Here is a 26,590-nt window from a genome sequence, read left to right as displayed (position 1 = left end):
TTTAAGCTTATGTGGATGCTTTTTAGATATAGTTATTTTAGAGTATCTGGCATTTAAAAAAACAGCAATTGTTAAAAAAAAAAAGCAATCGTTTGTTCTGAGATAATGTAAAAGACATTACTGAGTGTACATTTAATGCTAAAAACTGCCTGAAGGTCTGGGGCCTCACATTCAACTCACCTGAAATCCAACAAACAGCAAAACACTGGTCATGGTACTCATACAGGAAAAAAAAAAATGTGATCTGAATTCTTCTGCGATCTAACTATGGAAATCTTTTCACTGTGAAAAATGCTGTTGTGAATGTGAACTTTAATGTATTAATATTTGAACCACAGCACCAAATTTCTCACAGAAAAATGAGTCTTTCCCATATATAATTGTTTAAATTGGGGAGTAACTTTCGTCCAACACGGGCATATTAAAACCCCACGAAAATCCTGCTTTAACTAACCTTTCTAGACTTTCTTTCTTCTTCGATTTCTTGCTCCGCCTCACCATCCGGCTCTTACAGCTGTTTCTCCTGGCTGGTCCCGTTTTGATGGATGTGTTTTCAAATGGGGTGGTGGTGATTGAGACCTTATTTCCACTCTATAAAAAAAAAAGGGGGTGCTATTAAAGGGAAAATCTGGGAGCACACAGGATCAGAAGTGGGAAAGCACGTTCAAAAACAAATAAAGATACATAAGGACATACATGCAAGAGCCTTCCATGTCTAAATAGCCTTTTAAGCAGTGGCACCCTGACAGAACACGAAGGCAAAATGTCCGGTTTCTTTGAGAGGGCAGGCTCTGGACTCCACAGACGTGAGTTCAATCCAAGTTCTACGCCCTGAGCAGGTTGCTTCTCCTCTCTGTGCCTCAAACACGTGCACTATCCAGCAGTAGAATCACACGTATCTCACAGGGGCTCGTGTGTGCATTACCCGGGATGGAGTTTGTAAAGCCTGCAGCACCAAGTATGACACAGGCAAAGGACTCTATAAACAACAGTGATCTTCATCCATATGTAGTAAGTATAAATGAGCCCAGGGGCTGTCTGTTGTTGGTTGATTTATTTTTCTTTTTTCTCCTTTTTGTGTTTTTCCTTTGACCGAGAAATCATAGACCAGCAAAACTGAATGAGACTTTTATTTTTAATTATTTTAAAAGATTCCTTTGCTGGCACCATAGAACCTGTCAGCTTGCAGAGCTGGGAAGTTTACGCCAGCGAGTACAAAACAGCCTTTCTTTAACCAGGTCATGTATGGGGAGGTAACTCCTGGTAGAATTCTGGGACTTTCACTCAGTGCTGGGACAGGGCTTGCCGGGCAGGCCCTGGGGGTCGACAGAAGAGTGGAGTCAGAAGCTAGGCTGAGGGGCACCCTGGGCAGATGGTAGAACTGATCCCCTTTGCTCCAGCATTAATGACTTCTTCTTGAATTTCTTAATAACCAGGGGAAAAACATGTCCTTTCAAAGTCACAGATGGCCCTGATTACCTCAAAAAGATAAGAAGTATAAGGAGCAGGGTCTTTTAAAAGGTCTATGCCCCCAAAACGCCTAGCAATTCAGCTGTAAGTGGTACTAAGAGATGGAGAATTAAGTATGGTGGGGGCAGGGACCAAACCAATGGGGATTGATTGTTTTAATGTTAACATCTACCCCCACCACCAGCTCCTGCTGCTCCAATTTGGGAAGTAATACACGACATTATAAGAAGAAATTGTAAAGTATAAGTAAAAATAAAAATCATTGAGAAACTTATTGCCAGCTAACACTGGTAATACTTCCGTATATTTCCTAATCTTTTTTTAGGCATGTATGAATTACGCATACACACAGACATACGTTGTCAACAACTTTAATCTTAATTAATCTAATATTTAGTTTTATGTTGTTTTTCCATTTCTCATTATAGAACTTGAAAAACCTTCCCCACATCACTGAATAGTCATTAAGAACATAATTTTGGGGGCATCAGGGTAGCTCAGTTGGTTAAGCATCCAACTTTGGCTCAGGTCATGTTCTCATAGTTTGTGGGTTCAAGGCCCATGCAGGGCTCTGTGCTGACAGATCGGAGCATGGAGCCTGCTTCAGGTTTTGTGTTTTCCTCTCTCCCCACCCCCTCCCCCCCAACCATTAGTGCTCTCTCTCTCTCTCAAAAACATTAACAATTTTTAAAAAACTTAATTTTTATTTGCTGTATAATATTCCATGAGATGGGTGAATCAAAATTCAACTATTTTCCTACTGCTATTATTTCCTACGTTTCAGTTCTTTTAAGACTTGCCATAAATATCATCCTCCATAAATCACTGTCCTAGTCTCTGTCATTTCCCTTAGATTACATATGTGAATCAAAGGGTCTATCCAAACTTTTTAATTTTTTACTTTAGTGAGAGAAAGTGCATGAAAGGGAAAGAGGGGCGGTGTGGGCGGGGAGAGGGAGAGAAAGACAGAAAGAAAGAGAGACAGTGAGAGACAGAGACAGAGAATTCCAAGCAGGCTCCACACCCAGTGCAGAACCTAATGTAGGGTTCAATCCCATGACTCTGGGATCATGCCTGAGCTGCTATCAAGAGTTGGACACTCAACGGACTGAGCCATCCAGGTGCCCTAAACCTCTTAAAGACTCTTAGTATATACTAATACACTATTTTCCAGAAAGTTTATGTCAATACACACTTTTGCTGGCAGCACATAAAGACTTTTCTTACCACAGGTTTGTCAGAACTGAGTATTAATGTTAAACACATAACCAATTTTATACGAATAAACTGCAACGAGTTTTAATCTTCATTCTTCGACATTGTCTCATTTATTTTGGTCATTCCTATTTTTTTTTAGGAAATGACCTGTTCATGTCTTACATCCACTTTCGTGTCAGTAAGTTTAGTATTTTATGAATGATTTTAGAGGGTTTTTTTTGTGTGTGTGTATTTAAGAACATGTAATCTCACACCTAATGTCGTTAATTGTAAAAAAAAAAAATAAGATTTGAACTGGAACAAAAGAAAAAAAATATTCTGCAAGAACAAACTGTACATTCTATATGCAAATGCCAAAAGTTCGAAAATAAACCCTTATCTGACAAAGATTGATTCTATTTCTTGTTTAAACAGAACATTCAGCTTAAAAGCATGAAAGGCCTATGAACGGAGGTTGTGTGGAAGGAGATCTTCTCTGCACAAATTGAGGGAGGCCATACTACACTTTCAGTTTCTCCTATATGCCTTAAGTGAATGAAAAAGTAACAAATATGGCTGGAGTTCATCTTTCCCTGCAATTCTTTCAATCCTTTTCCACATTCATACGCAGAGTAGACACAGACAGCCATCATGTGTCCACTGGGGCTGTCCCACTGTGCACGTCACTGAGCCTGAATCTAATTCCACCCTTTCTAGCATAAGTCCCCACTGGTTTTTCTATCTTTATCTGTAAGAGGCTAACAAGGCCATTCAGCCTTTTTAAAGCACATTTTGAGCATTAAAGCATTATTTCCATATATTCTGTCACTTTATTTTCACCACCAAATTATGAGGGCTGTTTTGTTTTGCTTTTGTCTTTTTTTTTTCTAATACAACCTTAGGAGGTGCGAATGGATTGTTACCCTTCATTATAGATGAGGAAAACAGATTCAGGGATGCTGAGTTTCCTTCTTTCTCAGGGTCACAGAGCCCGTCTTAAGAGCCCACACCTGGCTCTCTGCCCCTCACCCCCACTGTCTGCTCCTCACAGGCATGTTGTGGCCTGATCATCCTCCACCTTTCCTGCCCCTGGCAGAGTAGATGGCTTAGACCTAACGGGTGGTGGCGAAGGAACCAGGCTCTGGACAATATAGGGAATGATCGATGCATCAGACTGTCAAGAAGAAATGGAAGACATATAAAAATAGCATAAACGTTGTATGAAATAAAAATAAATGATGAACAAATCTCATCAGAAAAGTTACAGCCAGGGTTTTTAAATCAGAGCACATCACTGCGTTCTGTACAAATGTTCCCTTCCCCTATTAAAAACCAAACCCAGTTTTCTCTTTCTTGTTTCTATATATGGCAGAGGACAGTTTGCTTGACCTATACACTCAGAAAACTTCCCTAAGGAGGAACTACAGACACTCAAGATGCAGAGTGCAAATATTTCACTGGGAGCATTAACGATCATGCAAATGGTAAATGATGGGAAAGACAACTTAATCCACAATAGGGTGAGAATCGTAAAGCCTGCCACCTGGTGGATCCATCGGCTACATGGAGTGCTGCCTGAACTCAGTGCAATGTGTCTTACTGGGTCAATTTATCCTCAATACATTCTTCTGAAGGAGCGAACTCTTGTAAGAGAAATTCTGTGGCACTTGTTTAAAAAAACAACAGCAAAAAATGGTGCCGGCGGATTGTTAAATGTTCAATTTGTTCACTTTTACTGTAAACTGTTGGTATAACTGTGCACAGTGCGAGGGAAATTATTTTAAGCTGGCTGAACCGAATACAATGGCAGGCTAACCATCTCTTCCCCTCAGTCTGGCTCCAGGTTAACTTCTCAGTTGGCCTTGGATAGACTATTTTTACATTCCTTTCTCTGTGACATGCACATGGGGAATGTCACGCTTTCTGCAGGCCTAGGTCTTTGCTGTGACTCTCATCCTCCACAATCCAGCCCCAGCCAGCCTGCACACTCCATCCCATATACAAACCCAGGCTCCGGTCACTCGATTTGTGTACCTCAAGCACTCTGAGCTTTCTTGGCCTTGCATTTGCACACACCCTCTTCGTTCTGCTGAGCCCACCCTGCACTCCCTTCCCATACACTAACTCTCCACCCATCCTTCACAGCCCTGAACAGATAACCCCTGTTTCATCCCCCCTGGAAAGCCATCTCTCCTTCAGAATGTGGGCTAGATTTATAGTCGGCTCCTTATGTTTAACACTTTGTAGACTTGGTTCCGCCACTGGTTTTCCACGTACTCTGGTGGACTCATGCCAAGCACGGGCTCCAAAGCCACACTGTGGGGTGCAAATCCTCTTTTCTGCTCCTTCCTAGCGGGTAGCCTTGGGCTGCTTTGTTAAATTTCTGCTGCTTTAATTTCTTCATCCGTAAAATGGGAACAATGTTGTTTACAGGACCTGCTTCAGAGCAAGTGAGGATTATAGGGGTTCAGCTACATAAAGCACTATTACCTAATATTCTTATGTGTTGTCTCTTGTGCGACTGACCCTTCAGTATCTAACACAATGCTCTGCACGTTTTTAGGATGTGGCGAATATGTAAGGATGGTCATAAGGACACTATTTGATGGCCTCCATTTTCACATCTAAAGGCTCCCCAGAGTTCATAGAAAGGAAATTCTTGAAGCAGGGACTAATGAAGTTTTAGGGCTGCTTTTATGTGCTGGGTATTTAAACAAATACTATCCCCAAAAAGCAATCTGGTTTACTTGAGAGTTTCCCAGATTAGGGAGGTTAAGCCGGGCATGTTATCATGTGCGTCAGTACGGACTCCGTCCATCGCTGCAGTGAGTGCACAGAGATTTCACTGCTCTTCTAAAGTTCTTTTAGAAAGCTACCCAAAAGCAGAAAGGAGGGGATTACTTCCTTGCGGCAGGACCAGTGTGAGGCAAAGCTGAAGGAGCACGCGGGAAGGGATTCACAGAGCCAATGGAGAAGTGAACTGGAGAAACACACTGATTCTGTAATTCCATAGATCTATGATGAGAAGTGACTTTGGACAAGTTTCCCTGTGGATATGAGTTAGTGCTCCCATAGCAGGTCTGCTTGGAAGGTGTGAGATTAAACGAGACCACATGTGAAGACGTCAAATGTGGAAAATGCTTACTCCGTTTGCAATCTGAAAGATATTGTACTGCATACGAACTTCTAAACAGATATATAGCAGCCTCAAGCGATGGCTCTTCCACCTTTTTCCTAAGGTGCCATGACATTTCATGAAGTAGTTCGCAAGTATAGAACATGAAATCAAGAGGGGTGCTTGGGTGTATCAGTCGGTTGAGCGTCTGACTTCAGCTCAGGTCACGATCTCACAGTTTGTAGTTTGAGCCCAACGTTGGGCTCTGTGCTGACAGGTCAAAGCCTGGAGCCTGCTTCGGATTCTGTGTCTTCCTCACTCTCTCTCTGCCCCTGCCCTGCTTGTGTGCTCATGCTTGCTCGCCCTCTCTCAAAAATAAATAAACATTAAAAAAAAAAAAAAAAAAAGAACATCAAGTAAACAGTACCCGAGAATACCAAAATATAGCCACTACCCTGATGTTCCATGAGTGATGTCACGAGGATGCCCAGTGTTGATCCTACTCCCTTTACACGCTGTCCAAGACCCGCTGTTTAAATTTGGAAGAAAGCTGCATAATTACACAGTTCACTGGAAAGATAATTAAATCCCTCGTATCCTTTTTGTTTCATTACATTGGTCGCTCCTCTCGAGTGCTTCCTTTATGAAGCAGAGGCAGGACCCTCTGCTTGGCTCTGCGACAGAGCAGGCCATGGCTCTGGAGGGTGCCAAGGCTCTCCAATACGGCTTGTTTACACAGTTTCAGAGACACACTGACTACATCCAGGAATCAAGGTGCTCCCCAACCAGAGGAGGACAAAACTGTATGAATGGGATTGGATTTGGCTAAGACACTTTGCCAGACACCTTCAGGAGAAATATACATGCAAATTTCACAGAAGCAGGCTTTAAAATCCACGATCATATCTAACACTCCATAAAATAAATTATGGAAATAACCAAATGTCTCAGCAAGATAAACAAATGCCTATTTTCTAAAGATATATACACTTCAGTTTATTATTTCTTCTTCTGATTTTGTGAGCAGAACCAGGAAGTGATAGGAAGATAGGCTGTGGATGAAGCGATGTTGCATGTCACATAATACTGTTACAAAGAAGGTAGAGAGCCAAGCTGATGTTACCAATGAAAATCCCTTGACCTTCTTTTAAATGCTAATGCGAAGACTGGAAAAAGCTCTAGCAGGATGAATAACAACTAAGAAAAGCTCACTGTAATACACAGACTTATTATCCAAAAGAAAGGGTGAGCTCCTAGAACAGATCAAGGAGCATTTTAGAGACAAACAACACTTCTGTCTGCCTACTTCAGAGGAGCCTAACCTACTTCGGAGAAGCCTAAGGCATGTGTATTGGATATGAAGACAGAGGGAGGGAAAAATCCAAAACAACCTTCCTGGACTCTTACTCACAAAAGGTCAAGGGGCACCTGGGTGGTTCAGCCAGTTAAGCATCCGACTCTTGGTTTCGATTCAGGTCATCATCTCATGGTCTGTAGTTTCAAGCCCTGTGTGAGGCTCCATGCTGTCAGCACAGGACACTCTCTGCCTCTCTCTCTGGCCCTCCCCAGATCTCATGCTCTCTCAGAATAAGTGAATAAACTTAAAACAACAACAACAACAACAACAACAAAGGGGTCTATCTGTGAGCCAGCAATGGGGCACCCCTGGACCATAGGAGCAGGTACTGTGAGAGAATCTGCTGGTCAGACTCATGAGTCTTTATATCCCGTCCAGAATTTTGTCTTGCAAAGCCCGAAGTCCCATCAGGCGACTTTCACAGACAAGGGATCCCAATGTCCTGCCTCCCATTTCTTGGATTCTTACTATGAGAGAGTTGTTGCATACCAGGTGGACAAAGAATATTACCAGGGACAGATGGTGATCTAAACTGAAAACCTCAGGTTGTACCCACAGTGTCAACTCTTTCTGTTCAATAGCCATACTTGAAAGTATAGACTAACCCCAGCCCTTTCAAGCTGACAAACTGAACGGCCTGCATATTAAGACATGAGTCAAGACCAACAAAAGTAGAAGTGGGGTATTTGACCCCCTCCATGGTAACTTTTGGAAAGAAAGCAAAAGAGGACCCCAGCATTCACCTCAATTCCATGAACATTTATTGCGTACCCACCTGTATATCCCAGGTATCGGGTAAATGCTGGAACTACATGGGAAGATGTCCCCTGCATCATCAACCGGTAGGTATGAATGACAGCAAAGTCAGGCGCCACCCCCTACAGACTTTGGTTTTGAGCCCAAGACCAAAATTTAATTAATAATGTGAATTAATCAATGGCAATAACTTTCCTACAACCTGCTACTTCGCAATGGACCTCTGAGTATGCCTGCTATTACTACTCTCAGAACCTAAGCCAACCCTAATCTTTTGAAGAATACGCTCATATTAGCTTGGGGAATGACAGAAAAGGAGAAAAGTCATTTAACTGCACTTATTTTTGGAAGGCTTAGCACACCCACTTCTTTGTAGTGCCTTCTAAATTTCTAATTTTCTTTCCTGTTTCAATTCAATGAAATTTCTCTGTGATGTCTCTCCCCACTCATAGAATATTCTCTCCAAAAGTATAACATTCCTCCCTCTGCGACAGTCCTAAGTTAAACTTCATCTGCTTCCATACATCTCCTATATCTCCCATATTTCTCAAAGGCAAGGACTATACCTTCATTCCTGTGTTATTAATATGTACTATGGCACTGGGCTCAGTGCGAGGGCTCTGAAAAGAGTCTGCATGTACATTATCTAAATGGCAGGTACATATTTATGTTCTGTCTCTCAACACACTATAGTTTATCTGAAACCATGGCTCATACCTCTCTGTGTACAACTCCCTTACAGCCCCTCTCAGTGCCCAAAAAGCAAGAGATCATCCATAAATCTGCTGATTTGTAAAATAATCTTACAACTAGAGACTCTATTTCTGATCACTGACTTCTTTTTTCTGAACAAATTTAAAATCAAGTACAAATTCGTCTTTGTTTTTACAAGAGCCATATTTGGAGCTATAACTTTATATTCTACCGTCAGCAGGTGACACAGCAAATAAGAGAACTGAAGGATCAGTGTAGATTTTCTCTCTCCACTCACATTCACGCTTCTTGTGATCTTAACTCTATGGGCTTTATTCAGCTTACATTCAAAACAGAAAATGTTCTATGTTCAAAATCATTTGTGTGAGGGCCTAATGATTACTAGAACCCCTTCCTCCATTGCTACTTACTTCTGTCATCTACAGTGTATGTGTATATATTTCCATTTCTATTTTTCAAAGGAAATCCAACTCTCAGACTGAACCTTCAAATCTGACCTCATTTTCATACCACTTCATCTTCCATTGTACTGGAATAAAACTTGCTGAATAGCCCTGAAGAAAACCATCTTTAGGATAGGTGACTTACCAACAGCTTTTACTATGTAAGGCTCATAAAGTGAAAAAGAACTCTTGTTATTCGTAATTTAGAATAAGAAGTTAAATTCAGAAGTGATTGTGCAGATAGAAGGCCATGTTTTTTCATGATATATAGAACCAGCAAATTCATATTATCTGTTTCTTCACCTTTTATCAGACTTTAAACCACTGAATACTTCCTCAGTAATAAGACTGTTTATGCATGCATCATAGAGAATTCTAGAACTTAAGGAGAGAACTCTTGGTACCAGTTCTTTCTGATGACCTTTACTTGTGTGGCATGGGCATAAAACAGATAATACCTTTAGCAAAAGCTCTATAACTTCCGTGTGGACAAGTCCATGCACTGGTTCTCCATTGATGTGTGTGATCAGATCCCCAGCCTTCAGTCCTGCTTGGCATGCTGGACTTCCTTCTTCAACATTCTGAAGTCCAAGAAAAGAGTATAGATTGATCAGCCAACAAATGGCAACCTTAACATCTACTGTTTCTTCTGGGACAATATTCTGGGTGAATTAGCAAATGATCCTAAGCTTCTAAGAGGAAATCAATAAGGCATGGTTATTATTCCTTTTCTGACAGCATCCTAAAATAGGACACTTACTTACAAAATTTCAGGTGAGTGGGAAAGGTAGTTAGTTTTGTTTGTTTTTTAATAAAAGAAGGCCAGGAAAAAATTAAAAAGAAGGGTGACAATAGGACCATCTTGGACAATTTCTACCATGCTGGCATGCAAAGTAGACAATCAAATATGAAAACTGGACAAAATTATGAGAAGTTATTAGTTTTTGCTCAATTCAATGCCACCATATACAGGGAAAGGGCATGAAACAGGTCCCAAAAGCCAGCTTAGCAGAAAAACTGTTTGCTTATAAATATGCCTCAGCCAACTTATTCATTGTCCAGCTTGGCTGGGAATGAAAAGTAACAAGGATGAGAGGCTGTTGATCTCACCCAAACAATATGGTGCACTGTATAGATGTCGCTGTCTCCCACATACACCCGGATGGCTCGGATGGTAAAGCCGTAGTTTTTCCCTGAACTGTGGATCACAATGGGCTGATGTGGACTGGCAGAAGCTCCCGAAGAATCTCGGCTGGGAGAAGAATCTCGTGAAGAAGAAGGGTCCGAGGACAGGGAATGGGGGGACATTGGACTTCCCAGGGGAGAAACGGCAAACATATCTGCAACACAGAAGCCAGTCGTTAGAGCTGATGCTGATCAAACAAACATCCATGCAGCCAGCCCGCACTGCATGAGCCCTGCAATGATGGGGAGCTCAGCCACACAATAAATCCATTCATTTCTCATCAAGAAATAATATAAAAATATTTATATTGCTAACTAGGATGGCTTTCCAAACAGGGGATATTAAGAAAACTTCAAAAGTGTCTGTACTGCAACTAATTTTTCAGTGAATTCTGTGGGGTTAGAATTTCTACATTCTCTATGCTAATTAAAACACACACAAAACTTAGTCCCTACCTGGCTGGGATAGCTTTAGTTGGTATATTTTGTTGCCCTTAAACAAATCAGAGATGCACAAATTTCAAGTATGCCTTTACACAGAGAAGACTGTGGAGACTATAGTAAAAGATTCTCAGGCTCCAAATCTCAGGCTCCAAATCAACAAATTTAACACGGTCCTTTTCAAACATACGTGGTCAGGAAAAAAATCCATCAAGTTACCAGTTCCTTTTTACAGTACTACTGAACTAGTACTCAAGTGATTTCGATCAAGACAACAGTGAGATGTCAATTTCTTTATGAAACAATCACTCTTAATTATTATGAATACAACTGATCGCTTCCTACAGTACCTACAATTCTAACAATGATTCTCAAAGATAATACAGGTGAAATAGAGAAATTTTAAGAAAACTTAATACCACAATACCAATTCTATTCTGTTTCTGTTTTAAAAGCAAACACGCTTTTATTGTTGATATCACTGTTCCATCCATGTGAGTCTAAACAGATCTTAATTAACTGGTCACGTGAAATTGTGTGTGTGTTTGACAAAAAGAATGATCCACTAAAGATGCTGAAGTTTAAATGTGAGCTCAGTCAGAGGCAGGCTACTATGTGCCCAGCGTTACTGAAGACTCACCAGGTTCAGTGAGCACCAGGGGAGCCACAGGAAACTGCCAGTGGCCACACTATCATTTCTTCCGAGTCTTATGTCTGTCAAAGTGGAACAAAGCTAGGTGGATCACTAGCGATGTTCCTTCACTTTGGGACTGCGTGTGGAACTCTTGGTACTCTTTCGCTGGCTACCTTTTGTCTAAAGATCACAAGGCCAAGTGAAGAGACACACGCTGGTGGGCAGGGAACTTGTAACCATGCGAGCGGGAACTGGACGGAGTGGAAACACATACACACATCCAAAGTGCTGGAAAGCCAAGTCCCCATCCTTTGTGGCATGACAGTTTCCCTTATCTCCCTGTATTAAACAATTGTTCTACCTTACCAAGACGTGGGCTTTCTCACCAGCTTTCAAAAGTGGACTTACCTTTCCAACTGCCGCTGCTTTGGAGTTATGAATAGTCATTCAAACTAAGGAGATAGATGGTTACTTTATGGTGCTGAATGGGACGCCTCCCAGAAAACAGAGTGGGCTAGAGTGAGCAATACCCCCAAATGAGCATTTGTTTGTATCAAATTTCTTTCTGCACAAACAGGAAATTTTGAAACTGTAAACAATTCCTTTTATACAAGGTCTGTATTCCTCCAAATGCAAGCCATCTGCAATATAATTCAATTGCCACTTCCACTCTCGGGCTGTCATTTGAGTGTTAAGTCACAAACACCAGGGTGTATGTTTTCTCACTTCTGGGGGAATTGCGTAGACTTAGTGATTTCTAGAGGCAAAGCCCTGGTGTATAAAAATACTGCAATTCCACAAAACCATAATTAAGCCCAGTCTTCCAATACAGGGGAGAAAATGACTACCAGTAGGAGGAAGCATAGCTCAACAGACAGGGTTGGGAAAATTTGTAAATTTCAGGGCTGTCTGTGACTCTCTGCATCCCCAGAAATGAAAAACTTATGTTCTCCATATCTCTCTCCTCATTAATTAGAAGAGGAAAAACTGTACTTAGCTTTCCAACACATATGCTATAAACAACTCAGTAAAGTACATAAATGATGCATAGTCTAGGGAAGAAAAATGATTCAGAGGAGATAAATTTACCACTTAATTTGAGGAGGGGGGAGCAGAAAAGGAAAGAAAACAAATAAAAGAAATCAGGCTGTGTGGGAAGGAAGCCTGCCTCATCTCCTGATGCAGAAAGAAGCAAGAAGAAATCAGTGACACAAGCTGTCTGGGAGCTCCGGAGCTCCCGCAGGGAGAAACTCCGGAGAGATGCGCTGGGCACTGCCCGTTACTGCTTCTAGCAATCTTGCATCTCGATCAGCATTCCAAACTGGGGAGAGGGGGACACATGCACAAAACCACACAATTTCATGCGAGTAGATGTCTCTCTACCTCCTGGGATCATGAGGGACAGAGCACTGGCAGAAAGGGACTTTGTGACTTTCCCCGAGATTTTCTTTTTTTCTGTGCTTTCTAATCGCTGCCGAGCCATGTGAGAAGCGGGTTCACTGGGTGGCTTTGAGGAATTATCTGTACTGTCCACACACTCGCTTCGTCCATTTATCTGATCCAAGTGCTCTGAAAAACTGCCAACTGTACAAACAAGAAGGGATAAACACATTCAGGGAAATCAGATAGGAGAGGTGGAAAGAGGGAAAGAGAGAGAAAGAAGGAAGAACAACTTGGGAAACGTACTCCCATGTGGCTCAACAATCCATATGGCGCCAGGCAAGCATTAAACACACATGACTGCTTTGAGAAAGGTGATGGGGAAGAGAAGGGGATGAAAGACATTTCCATCCAGGTTTCATTCTCCTTGTACCTAAGTCTGCTAATTCTCAATGACTCCGCTTAACTACAAGAGTCACTACTTTACAGAATTTCGATTTTAGAACCCTTGTAGTGACAACTCCTCCCCACTGCTCCCAACCACGGAAGGCTCTGAAGCAAACACCACCTTATGAACACCATGACCACCCACTGTATACTAAAATTACCCTGTGATATTAATGGTCATCGTTAGCAATGCTGTGAATAATGTGGACATGTGGATAATGCTGTTTGGGACAGGTGGACAACATCTCATTTCTTCACGTAGACTTGGGACTGTGTCATCTCCTAGTGTCTTCCTGGACTGCACTAGACTGCACGAGGTTCACGTATGTAACTCACAGGAGAGTGCCTCAAGCATCACCTATGACTTCTCATGCCCTAAGTCTCCTTGCAAATCTCCCAGGACAACAAAGGACAGTACTCACTGCATTCCACAATGGCTTGCTGCATCTTCCTGTTTTTTTTCTCTAGACAGTGTATCATCTCCTGATCTGCCCTGAGGTTACTGGACCAGCGGTAAGATCCTTTCCCTTCCGGTCTCAGCCAGCCACGCCTTCTTTATTTTTAAGTTTATTAGCCCTTAACAGAAAGGTGGGTTTTTGTTTGTTTGCTTGTTTGTTTAAAAAAAAAAATTAGGACATGGGGCGCCTGGGTGGCGCAGTCGGTTAAGCGTCCGACTTCAGCCAGGTCACGATCTCGCGGTCTGTGAGTTCGAGCCCCGCGTCGGGCTCTGGGCTGATGGCTCGGAGCCTGGAGCCTGTTTCCGATTCTGTGTCTCCCTCTCTCTCTGCCCCTCCCCCGTTCATGCTCTGTCTCTCTCTGTCCCAAAAATAAATAAACGTTGAAAAAAAAAATTAGGACTCCCCTCAGCAGGGTTAGAGAATCAAGTGGGAGGATGCAAAAATGGAAAATCAGTGATGTCTGCCTGGGTGACCACACAGACCAAGAATAAATAACGCTTCTGAGCGGAAATAACATGTGGAGTCCCCAGAGGAAAGGGGAACAGCCACCCACTTCGGGTTTTTCCTACTCTTTCACAGGCTATCAGTTCTCTTTCTTTCTTTTTGTAATCACTGACAGTTTCTTTGTCCATCCGGAAAAAGTGATGCTCATCTCATTTTGACTTCTAAATGCTGTTACAAGCCCCCTGTGCTTTAGAAACCATCAACACTATCATCACCTTAAGATACACAATCCATGCAGAGAATTTAATACCATTATAAATGATCCTTTGAAAGACCAACCAGCACATTTTAAAGCCTAGGAAATAGTTAGGCTGGATAGGACTTAATTCACAATCCCATTCTGCTGCTGAATCCACTACTCAACTTCACAGCTCAAGTTTGGCCTCTGTGCCTAGGAGGTGACAGAGACCCTACAGGCGGGGTCCTTGCTAAAGGGAGCTTGGGACTTGAGAGAGCGCTGTGGGTACAGGAAAAGAGCTGGACCTCCACGCGACACCCATGAGACCCAGGAAGACAATCCTAAACGAAGCATCAGCAGCCTTCCTACTCCTATATTCCAAACTCAACCTCACTTAACTCCATCTACTCAATTCCCTCTAAATCAAGAAATCAACAGCTCAAGGACTTGATAAAAACTGCTTCATGACTCAGACACCTCATCTCCAAAACCTTAAGCTTACTTTGGGCTAAGTTACACACTCTTCTCCTTGCTAATCTGGTAGGATGGGCTCCCTGACAAATGAAAAGCCGAATCTCTTCACAACGAATAATTGGTTGACTCAAGCACTACACCTAAGACTTCGAGACTTTTTACTTTTCACCGATTCAAATGCAACACGATCCTGGGGCGCCTGGGTGGCGCAGTCGGTTAAGCGTCCGACTTCAGCCAGGTCACGATCTCGCAGTCCGGGAGTTCGAGCCCCGCCTCAGGCTCTGGGCTGATGGCTCGGAGCCTGGAGCCTGTTTCCAATCCTGTGTCTCCCTCTCTCTCTGCCCCTCCCGCGTTCATGCTCTGTCTCTCTCTGTCCCCAAAAAATAAATAAACGTTGAAAAAAAAATTAAAAAAAAAAACAAATGCAACACGATCGTGAAAAAAAGAGAAAGAGGTATGAAACTGTACTTCCCTAAATGCCTGAGTGCGAATAGGTACTGTTCTTTTTTAGCATCCCTGCCCCCTTGCCTTTGCCACCTCCTTTCAGAGCAATGGATAGAAGTGTGCGTTTCTGTTCTGCCAATAGTGGATAATGTCACCTTAATGTTCTGTAAATGTCAAGGGTTCTTTCTTTTTGATGGCAGAGCAATATAAAAATCAACAAATTTAATTTTACTACAGTCACGGTTTTCAGATTTCCTAATTACCCTTGGCCGTAAGCAAATCAGTTCATCTCTCTATTCTGTGCAGCCCCCAAGGTCTTTGATTATTTTTAGTGTGTATATGGGGGAGACAGAAAGGTGGTTTGAATCAATTAATCAAAATGCATGGCAGGACCTAAGCAGTTTTTTTTTTTTTTTTTAATTATGAAAGTAATCAATCAAATGCTTAGATAACATTTCCCTCCGACACTGCTGATGGGGACCAGGGCAAAGAGACTAAGTGATCACCAATGACTCACCATATTAAAAAAAATTTTTTTAAATAGAGGTGAGTATATTTTATTTAGAGCATAATAAACTAGGAAACAGAGACCTTAGTAACGAGAAAAATAAAATACTGAGATACTTCCATTTGATTTATCAAGATGAACTAAACATAATTAAGAATTTTGGACCACTAGGTTGTTTCTACACTACTTCCACATTGCTATTCTCTTGGTTTTATAAAAAAGGAAGGATAAGGGCAATTATCCTACATGGCAACAGAACTTAGAAGAAGAGAGAGAAAGAAAAAAACAAAACAAAACAACCCACATTATTTCCATAGAGGCAAACTTTTCAGTGAGGCTGAAATAAACCTAGCCTGTAAAATGTGTTTCCTTGAAATGATTTTTAAAAAGTTACACTATGAATATTCAGTTAGTTAAAAAAACGTTCATAAAAATTCCTGGAATAGTTCAGCATTATCAATATAGCATATCGAAGAGAGCTTAATGATGACATTTATCGCAGCAACCCTAAGCCATATCCATGTTTCATTTTTTTTTTTAAAAGCATACATGAACATTTCTCTGTAGAAGGATATGCTATGCATAAAACTGTTATAAACCAAGTAATATTCTAAGTGCACTTGGCTTGGTCTGAGGGAAATTCAAGTTTGATCACCTAATGAGGACACCTCCATGATTAAAGGCCAGAAAATAGCCATGATACATTAAGCCTTTTTAAAAACCTGTGAAGATACTGTCACTCCTGTCAGGAAAGTTACTTTTACACAAAAGTGACATTATAAAGTGCTCTCAAAGAAGAGGCCTAATCCAGGGGCACCTGGGTGGCTCAGCTGATTGAGCGCCGGACTTTACCTCAGGTCATGATCTCATGTCTTGTGGATTCGAGCCCTGTGTTGGGCTCTGTGCTGACAGCTGGGAGCCTGGAGCCTGCTTCAGATTCTGTGTCTCCCTCTCTCTCTCTCTGACCCTCCCCGGGCTCGTGCTTTTCCTCTCTCTCTCAAAAGAGAAAAAAAATTAAAGAAAAAAAAAAAAAGAGAGAGAGAGGCCTAATCCGTTTAACTGCCTCCCAAACAGTGAAAGAAGTCTCAGGAGTTTCTGTACTCCAGTTACCCAGAGACTGGAAAGGTAACATGTCTATAGTGGAGGTGCCTCATATGCACGTAAAATACCAATCTGAATTGTGCTGGTATTTCTCACTCACTCCTCCCCTCAGTCCTGGATGCACAGACAGCATCTGGGAATCTCACAAAATAAGCATCGTGCTGCACTCACTAAGAGTCCAGCGTGAAGAGGTAAGTTGTTTGGCACAACATGGCCCCATAACAAAAACCACCTCCTTTGAAGAAACCACCATCCATTTTGACACAAGAAGGAGAGCTGGTCTTACGCTGTACCTTGTGGGTGATTTAAGCCATTTTTGAGGGTAATTCGAGCGTGTCACTATTTGGTACAGTTCCTTACTCCTAACTTTCAGTTAGACACTACACTGTGAGACCTGCTTTTGCATCAACAACAGAGAAAGTGGTCCTTAGTGTGGTTCTGGTTGCTGACAAAGAATCCTACTGAAACCCAGCCATGAAAGCTAAGGCTGGCTCTTGGGTCAAACTGAAACAAGAAGGGTTTACTGTATGGGGACGCAATAAGGAGGGGTCTGAGACACTGGACCTCAGTTTGTAAGAGCAGATCCCCCGAGCCTTTGACGTGGGGCCATGGATGGAGTCTAGCAGCACAAAACAGCCATTGCCACCACCTGGTTAGGCCAGCCGGGGACTCAGAACACCAGCCACCACTTGTCAACGTGGTGGGTGACGTGTGGACAGCAGGCACCGCACACGGGCGCTTACCTGACAGGGTGGAGCTGCTGATTGTACTGGCGGGAGTGGTGACCTCGGGCTCCTCGTGCAGGTCTCTGGGGCAGGGAGCACCTTCATCTTTTTCTGCCTCTGTTGAAATAGCCAGTTTGGGAAGTGGGCCAGAACTGAGTTTATGTCTGTTGCTTTCAGTATCTGAAGAGTTGGATGTGGATAACTGTTGCCTTAATTAAAAACAAAACAAAGTCATGTATACATACATACTAGGAAATGGTGTTCAAGGAGAATTTTGGAGGAAATTAGGTAAAAACGGAACTTGGATACACCCAACCAACACACGTCTAGCACAGTGGTTCTTACAGTGTGGTCCCTGGGCCAGCAGCAAGAGCATCTCCTGGAACTTATTACAAAGCCTCCATCCCAGATCTAGTGGATCACACACGCTGGAATGGGCCCAGCAACCTGTGTTTTTACAGGGCTTCTGGGACATTCTGATGCACACTCAAGCTTAAGAATCACTGCTCTAGCAGCAACTGCACATGACCCTTCTTAACAGACGTTTCACATACATTTCCGAATATTCCGAACTCCAGCTGAATGTTTCTGTGGATGGCAATGTTGTGCTTTTGGTTTTGTCTCCAGGCTCTTCCTTCTCTTCTCCTGGATTCTGAGTTATTCGGTCTATGCTGCTGAAAACCTGCGAGGTGAAGCAATAGGGTTTATTAATATCTTCTTGAAAGAGTCTGTCAGAAAAAAAAAAAAAAACCCAAACCCTGGGAGTAAAGACCAAGAGTATAACTAAAGTTTCAGTTGGGACCGTGTATTTAGAAGGTACTTTCCGATACTGTTTACTTGAGTCCTGAGATGTATGGTCAATGTATGTATTTTTTTTTCTTCTTGGAGCAAAAGCTATGAATTCATCACCCTCTTGCCCTGTCTTGTTATGGACTTTGTATCTGCAAACAAAATCCATAGACGCGTTGGGGTTTCTAGGCCGGGGAATCAATGCACACCTTAGATTACTTTTTAACCATGATGTCTATCAGAAAAAGAAAATCACAGAGAGAAAGCTTTAATGGCCACCAGTCAGGGGTGGGAAGGAGAAAAATGAATTGGAATTGAGTGCAAACAGAAGAATAAATTACCTGGTTCAAGAAGTGTGTGGGGGGGATGCAGTACGTATGTGGTTATGAGTCAGAGGTCTCTGGCTTATAAATCACATATACAGACACGCAGCTTGGCACTGGCATTTCTGAAAGGGGTCAGAGCTCAGGCAAGCCTGAGACCTCTGTGGTCCCACAGGAAAGGTGGAAGGGAAAATACAGAGCTGGGAGCCCAGTGCAGGAAGCAATCCTTACCGTGCCATGCAGCCACTCACTGCTCTCATGGGTGGGGTGCCCTTAGATGGCCCATTGGTCTACTAGGGTGAGGACCAGGCTGGCTAACCAACAGAAGACAACAGGAAGGAAATGGAGTCCAGGGCCTGGCTTGGATGGGCCAGAGAACAGGCACTGGGGAAAGCCTGCACTCAGTGTGATCAAAGCTTCAGTGCTGGCTCTGGGTAGGCCGGCCACCACCTCCTCCGGGGAAACCTCACCTCTCCATGGCCTTCCTATAAACAGGGCGGTCAGTGCCAGCCCACATGCAGATGTGCTGTATCTAGGGAGCCACATAGAAAAAGGTATGAACACTTTATCAACCCTATGTGTTATAGAAAAGCTGAACATCATCATGCAAAATGCCATGGCAACAGAAAATGCATAGCTACTGAAAATATCACAAGGGAGGCAGGCAGGGGGCCCTTTAGGTTTGTTTCCATTTTCCTAGGGCTCTTCCAGTCTCAGGACTATCAGGTTTCTTCCTTTTATTTGCCTGTGTGTGTGTGTGTGTGTGTGTGTGTGTGTGTGTGTGTGTTTTAATCTTACCACTATCAGTAAAAAGCATCCATTTCAGACATCGATTTTATTACCTTCTCCCACTTCCAAAATTCGAGCTTGGCTTCCTACAGGCTTTTTCATATAACTTATGTTCTCTGTCATTGGTTACCAGACTTTCTTATTCTGCATCAACTAATCCCCAAGGGTCCTACCTGATGTCAGGGACTCAGACTGCTCCTTTGTGTTGTATTCCATGTGATACTAGGAGGGGGCTATGCACACAATGACCTCAAGCTCAATGTTCTTCATTAAAAGATGAGAGAGGAGAGCCTAGGTGGTTCAGTTGGTTAAGCGTCCAACTCTTGATTTTGGCTCAGATCATGGACTCAGTTTGTGAGATCGAGCCCTGCTGTCAGGCTGTGCACTGTTGGAGGCTGTTTGGGAATCTCTCCCTCTCTCTCTGCCCCTCCCCTGCACATGCTCTTTCTCTCTCTGTCAAACCAAATAAACAAACAAACAAACAAAAAGGGTCAGAGAAAGGGGAGGATGCCTCCACAGTCTGGCAATGAACTAAACCTAGTCACACAGGGTGAGGTCAACATATATGGCTCTCGTGTTCTCCATAGATAATACTGTGAGCGCAAGTCTGCATCTCCAAGAAAAAAGATATCCATTTGTGGAGAGTGAGACAGGCAGGTAGGGACTCTGGATTATCCAGATGGTGGGGTCACTGTTCCTAGGCTAAAAGGAATTTTAAGCACAGGAGACCCCAAGCCCCCAAGCACTAAAACACTACAGAGGTGATTTTTACAATCTTGTTCGCCTATTTAGAAATGCCAACTATCTGGCCTGAGGGAGATTCTCCAGAAAGACTCTGTAGGTTTCTGCCATATTTCACTTACTTTTGAAAACCTGTGTGAACAGGAGGAAAACTGCCTTATTTCCACTGTAAAGTCTTCATCATTTGTGTCATCTTCTTCCTCAGTCTCCATGTGATGATATTTCTCTGACCGAGCTGCAGAGAAATGTTTGGTAACAGTTCCAATCACTCAGAATTTCAGCTTTTAATTTAGATATGTTACTAAGAGTTTCTATATCAAAGCATTATGTTTAAGAACTCATAGGCTCGGGGCGCCTGGGTGGCTCAGTTGCTTAAGCATCCGACTTCAGCTTGGGTCATGATCTCACGGTCCGTGAGTTCAAACCCTGCGTCGGGCTCTGTGCTGACAGCTCAGAGCCTGGAGCCTGTTTCGGATTCTGTGTCTCCCTCTCTCTCTGACCCTCCCGCGTTCATGCTCTGTCTCTGTCTCAAAAATAAATAAATGTTAAAAAAAAAAAAAAAAAAAAGAACTCGTAGGCTCAAGACTAGAAACTTCTATCACGAGCAGAGATAATTTTCTACAAAGTAAAGGTCAAACAACGTTTTATGTCAGATAATTCACGTACTATCAAAATAACTTGTGTCATCCTCAGATTCCAGTTGGGGAATAAATTCTGCCTTCTGTCTCAGCAAACTGTTCCAGTCTAAAGAACGGAAGAATCGATGCTGTTTGACTTCATAGGCGCCACCTTGGGGTGCAGAGGAGAGGGAAAGAACAGAGAGGAAAATATTAAACTACCCTCACAGCAAAGCTTTTGACAACACCTCCCCCTGCCAACACTTCAAATCAATAGAGAAACAAATTAAAGAATCATGCAAATCTTACTTTTTCATTCTACAACAACCCCTCCCAACCCAAATTTTCCCATAATTCATCGGAAGACGATTTGATTTTGCTAACAGCAGTTGCCATGGCACAGTTTTCCTTTGTTAATTTTTCTATGACTTCCTCCATTTTTCAAAGGTTAATGATGTGGACATTTAAAATCACATTATGCTGAACCTGGGGATGTGCACACACGTTGGCCCAAAGGAGACTTGCTCATTACAAAAAAAAAAAAAAAAAAAAAGAAAGAAAGAAATTCTAACAAGGCACAAAATGTGTTCACAGCAACATTTCCGCCGGAGATAAGGTTAATAAAGATGAATTTTTCCTGAATAGTATATAATGGTTTCCATTCAGTTATATTGGATTGCTCATTAACATAGGTAGGACTTCGATTCTGTGGATCACAGATTCTTAGGTAAGAAACTGGCAAGCCTTTTTCATAGATTTATAAAGCATGTGATGAAAATCAGGTACCATTCCTAAGTTTTAGGCTTTTTTTTTTTTTTTTTTTTTTTGCCAATCAGCATAGTTATTTAGTTCATGATTTTATTTTTTTTAATGTTTATTCATTTGTTTTGCGAGAGAGTGAGTGCGTGCACGAGTGGGGGAGGAGCAGAGAGAGAATCCCAAGCAGGCTCTGTACTCTCAGTGCGGAACTTGACATGGGGCTCAGACTCATGAACCATGAGATCATAACCTGAGCCAAAGTCAAGAGTCAGACGCTTAACCGAATGAGCCACCCAGGCGCCCCTAATTTAGTTCATGATTTTATTGAGGGTTTGAAAGGGCAGGCCCCATCAAAATACATCATGCCCCAGGTAAAGGGAAACAGGTACACAGGTTAGACAATCAAAGTGTGAGAATCAGGCCTCTGCCCTTCCACACACACACACACACACACACACACACACACACACACACACACTGTCGAGGAGGGAGGAAAGGAAGAATCAGTCCCCAAAAAATACCACGAAGGAGTATTTCTCAAAAGGCTACCACAGGCTCTCATCACCTCCCTGCCAGGAGATGCCCTGTAGGTGTAACGTAAATGCCTTTCTTGTGAAGTTGTCACCATGCTTCCCACTCTGTCCTCAGTGTGGTACCAAAAAACAAAACAAAACAAAACAAAACAAAACACCAGGATGAGAAATGCAAACTGAAGGAGAAAAGGGCCTGAGTGTTGGGGTGGGGGACCTGTCTGTGTGGCCCAGAGACGTCGCTCTGCCGGTCAGGTTACTGCAGCACAGGGTGCAGACTGGAGCCCCAAACCCAGCCAGGGCAAGAGCAAAGTGGGAAAGTCACCCCCAAAAAGGAAGAACAGATTCTTCTTTACTAAGCATTTGATTGGAATCTTTATCCAGGATGCTACATAGGCATTCTCTGTGTTTCTGGCACACAGTGGAGTCTGATGTTGACCACAACAGCAACAGGAGTGGCAGCGGGCAGAGGAGGGCTGACTTGGACAAGTACTGCCCGAGACGCTAGAAGCATCCAGTTCTCTTCAATTAAATCACTGAAAGCAACCCCACAAAGCAGGCATTGCATCAATTCCATGCTTGGATGGGGAAAGGGAAAGAAAGAACACTGATCGTATCTGGAGCTCCTGTTACATATTACGTTAATGTACTTGGTGTCTTCATGAACATACTGAATTTCAGTCCTCGCCATAATCTCGTGAGGTACATAGCATGCCCATCTTCCTAGATTAGGAAATTGTGACCCAAGTGAAGAAGAAACCACTCAAGACCTCCCAGCTGGTACACGGGTGGAAGTCGTCGCATCTGAGCAGCTGTAAAGTCTGACAAACCAGGCTGCCGTTCAGTACTTCACGAGTTCAAAAGTCTAGTTGGAGGACAAGTTTCCCAACTGCAAGTTATCCCTTGCCCTAATGTTCTCCCTTGAGGTTCTCTCCCCTTTCATGGAAGTTTCTTAAACATCCATTATGTTCTTCACACTCTTTTTCTCAGCCTCTCTAGTCTCTCGGGCAAATGTGAATTCGCACATTTTCACGGTGCATTATTTTGCCCGATAAATATGCATTAAATCCAAAATGCTGTCATTGGAAGCAGCATGGCAGGCCTGCGGGATTCTCAGCCTCGTTCTCTGGACCCTACGGGATCTGTCACATGGGACCTGTCTGTTTGGCACGTACTTCTCAACAATACCAAGAGCTGGGTCAGGGCCTTTTAAATGTCTCTTTTGAGCTTCTGCTAGGAGATTCGCTTCTCAAATTGTCAAACCCCGAAAAGAACCCAAGTAGCAGTAGCAGGGAGAAAAACGAGCAGAGAGGTAACGCACAGCGTATCACATATAAACATGGATGCGTGGACCATCACCATAACCCTGTTTTGTCAAATCCAGCCCAGTCAAGTTCCCAAGTATTCTCAGAGGAGGGCAGCAGGCAGAAGACTCTGTGAGGACACTCTCCAAGCCGACCCAAGAACACAGAAGATAAGTGGGCTCTTTGGAAGGGATGTGCCAATTCTAACATCATCTTTAGACATATGTCAGGCCAACGCTTCCCCGGGACAGGTGACGAGCACAAGTAAACAGATATTTGCCGTGTTGCAGGCTGTCTGAAAATGCCACCGCTTCTCCTATTTGGCTCGAGCGGAAATCACGCCTCAGAATGCTGCCCTGCACGGGGCCTTGACACCCATTCTTTGACACCTACTCACATCCCTGGAGCCAGAAAGCAAATGTGACTGCAGGTCACAGAGGGCAGGGAGCAACGAGTTTGCTAGTTACTCCAGACAAAGGAAAATGAAACAGGGGGGAGGGAAGAAATATAAAGTACTCTGTTCAAAGAGTTCAATCAGCTCAAAGACAGGGGCACCACCACCATTTCTGTATCTTGTATGTCCAAAGGGGGAAAGTGTGAGATTATACGGGCAGAACATTAAAATGGTAATACCAGGGCCAGCAGTGTCACACCTGGTTTTAAGAGCCACGGTGGATGATCTTTTATCCTCATGAAAAGGCGGGTACTTCTCTAAGCTCCATTTTACAGACGGGGAAATGAGGCACAGGAAGGGAAACATCCTGCCCACAGTCACACAGCAGAGATTTAAATGCACACAATCTGACCGTGGAGTTTGTGCCCTTAACTTCCGTTTGCATTGTCTTTCCTACTCGAAGGCCCACTCATCTACTGCAAAACGCAAAAATGCACATGGTCCTCCGGTAAGAGGCTCAACTCAAAGAAGTCTTCCCAAGTGAGCCTGCAGTTTGAATCTTGTTTGATTCTCTAATGCAGACCATGAGAGATGTTTCTGCAAAAAGCCGAATAGTAAATACTTTAGGCTTTGTGGGCAGGTTTGATGAGTCAACTCTGGTACTCTACCATGAAGGTAGCCATAAACAATGCACGTGAATGGCAATGCTGTGTTTCAATCAAACTTTATTTCCAAAACAAAAATATGGCCCACGGGCTTCAATGCATTACCATAAACTCTAGTAGCAAAGCATATTTAAGCAAGAATGGAGCCCTCCAACTGGGGAAGCTGTGGGCAAAAATGGGGAATAATAGAAGATACGTATTTGGAGCTGCTGCAAATTATTTTTGCCTTGGGAAAATTGAGGGAGAGAATGATTTCTTCAGTATTTGCTGATATTTCTATTACAATGAGGTAGAATGAAACAGTTCAGAGTAAAAAACCCATCAAGACAAAAATTTTCACAGGTGAAAATTATGGGAATGGTCTACTGTGTTTTGTACTTATATTTAATATTTAGTCCCATCTAGATAAATTTACATACTAGGGCAGGTTGGGACTCTATACTGGGATCACTGTCCATTCAGAATATTAGAAAAGGAAAATGAGTGGCAGAAACATAACTTGTATGGGGAACAGCTGGGAAAAAATAATCGGCAAGAAACAAATCTATTATCTCCTTAATCTTGAAAGCCAATAGTTTTAATCCTCTTTCTTGGGCTATGGTATGATCACTATGATGAGACAGCATGGTTCAAACCTCTGACACTCATTTCCAGAAACTAATTAGTTCAAGGACTGATAACCCATTTTAAAGCCTATAGACGGAACGTGCTGGGTCAAATCCTTCTAGGAATATATGTGTTACAAAAAAAGCTGTACATCTCGAATCATCTATTTTAAATTATTTAAGATGCATGCTTTTCAGGACAGAAGAGTTACATGTGCCTTTGAGGTTTTCTTCCAGACAATTTTATTTATTGAAACAAATAACTTTTGCTTTGCAAAAAAACCCCAAAACCAAAAAACAACGAGAAAAAAAAAATCAAAGACACATAACCACCAACCTTCCTAGCATACATATTGCTCTGAACCAGAAAAAAAAAAAAAACCCAAAATATGATTGTTATAATGTGTTGTAGTCATGTCCTACATCAACCAACAGATGTTTCCTAGGCAAAAAAAAAACAAAAAAAAAAAAAAAAAAAACAAAAAAAAACAAAAACAAAACACAAACAAGAACCTCTTAATGTTCCACAAAGACATTATTTCTTGCATATTAGCAAAATTAAAACATATGTGCTCTAACCTGTTCCCAGTCTCTCCAGGGGATTCTGCCTAAGAAGCAAGGTAATCAGATCCTGGGCATCGGGGGGTGGTGCCTCATCCTTTTCCGGCCAGTTGATCTCATCTAGAAAGGAGACACAGAGCTTACAATGTCATTGTTCAAATGGCAGTCCGGGTACCTACAGCCTGGATGTGGCCTGGGAGTCTGTGAGAAAGACAGAATTTCAGGCCCCATCCCAGACTGAATCAGAATCTGCATTTTGGCAGGGATGTCAGTTGGGCATAAGCAAGTTTGAGAAGTACTATTTCATGAGATATAAAGCACTACAGCTGTCAACAAGGCAGGGAGAGAATATTTCAACAAGCAGCACCTTCCATTTCCTTTTTTGATTCTTTGTATCTTTTTTTCTGTGCGGCAGAACTGGCTCACCACAAATTGTTCCTTCTAGTCACTAAGAGGACTTAATATGAGGGAAACTCTATAACCTCTGTTTCAGGTGATTGCTTGTACAGGGAATCAAGACAGTAAGATTTTTCTCTCCTACCGTCCTTTAAATGAGAATTTGGCCACAGCCATAGAGTTCTTCAGCTTTGAGAAGCACGAGTTAATTTTGCAAAAATAACTATGTCTAGAGACAAATGAAAGGCCAAAGTGTTAAGCTTGAAGACAAAGAAATCCAAAGTAATCATAGTAATGGAAGTATTCAAAATCTGCCATAAATATGAGAACATGTTCTACATTCCACAGGAGTTTGCCTGAAGATAAGGTGTGTGTGCTTGTGTGTATGGAAATGCAATAAAAACATGAGTTATTTCTGTGTGTGCCTGCCTCCAGCTTCCTCTGCTGCAGTTTAAATCTGATTTGGAAAATAAAACATGAATATGCATCTGAGCCGTAAGGCATCGAGAACAAAGCCAGCATTTGCTGCTTGTGTTAATTAAACAGTTGATTCCTCCTGCCATTCAGGCCTTGGTATATCAGCAAA

At 42.5% G+C, this 26,590-nt stretch overlaps 1 protein-coding gene across 20 annotated transcripts in view; it reads right to left on the bottom strand.

Moving 5' to 3' along the window:
* The window catches only part of MAST4 (microtubule associated serine/threonine kinase family member 4), a 565,494-nt gene that overhangs the window by 8,400 nt on the left and 530,504 nt on the right, over positions 1–26,590 (bottom strand). For 16 of the 20 annotated variants that reach the window (XM_023257117.2, XM_045061476.1, XM_045061484.1 and 13 more), the window contains 9 exons: positions 25,627–25,728; positions 20,840–20,962; positions 20,296–20,408; positions 18,086–18,213; positions 17,550–17,740; positions 12,696–12,896; positions 10,163–10,392; positions 9,511–9,633; positions 455–591 (listed from right to left, as the gene is read on the bottom strand). In XM_023257117.2, coding sequence (XP_023112885.2) covers positions 455–591; positions 9,511–9,633; positions 10,163–10,392; positions 12,696–12,896; positions 17,550–17,740; positions 18,086–18,213; positions 20,296–20,408; positions 20,840–20,962; positions 25,627–25,728 — 1,348 coding nt within the window. The remainder of the gene's footprint in view (positions 1–454; positions 592–9,510; positions 9,634–10,162; positions 10,393–12,695; positions 12,897–17,549; positions 17,741–18,085; positions 18,214–20,295; positions 20,409–20,839; positions 20,963–25,626; positions 25,729–26,590) is intronic. The other 4 variants (XM_045061519.1, XM_045061527.1, XM_045061528.1 and 1 more) reach the window with 1 other exon arrangement.

This window comes from Felis catus, chromosome A1 (genome assembly GCF_018350175.1).
Source record: "Felis catus isolate Fca126 chromosome A1, F.catus_Fca126_mat1.0, whole genome shotgun sequence".
Lineage (NCBI taxonomy): Eukaryota > Metazoa > Chordata > Mammalia > Carnivora > Felidae > Felis > Felis catus.
The sequence above is the reverse complement of the archived record's forward strand: the minus strand, read 5'-3'. Positions and strand labels throughout refer to the sequence as shown.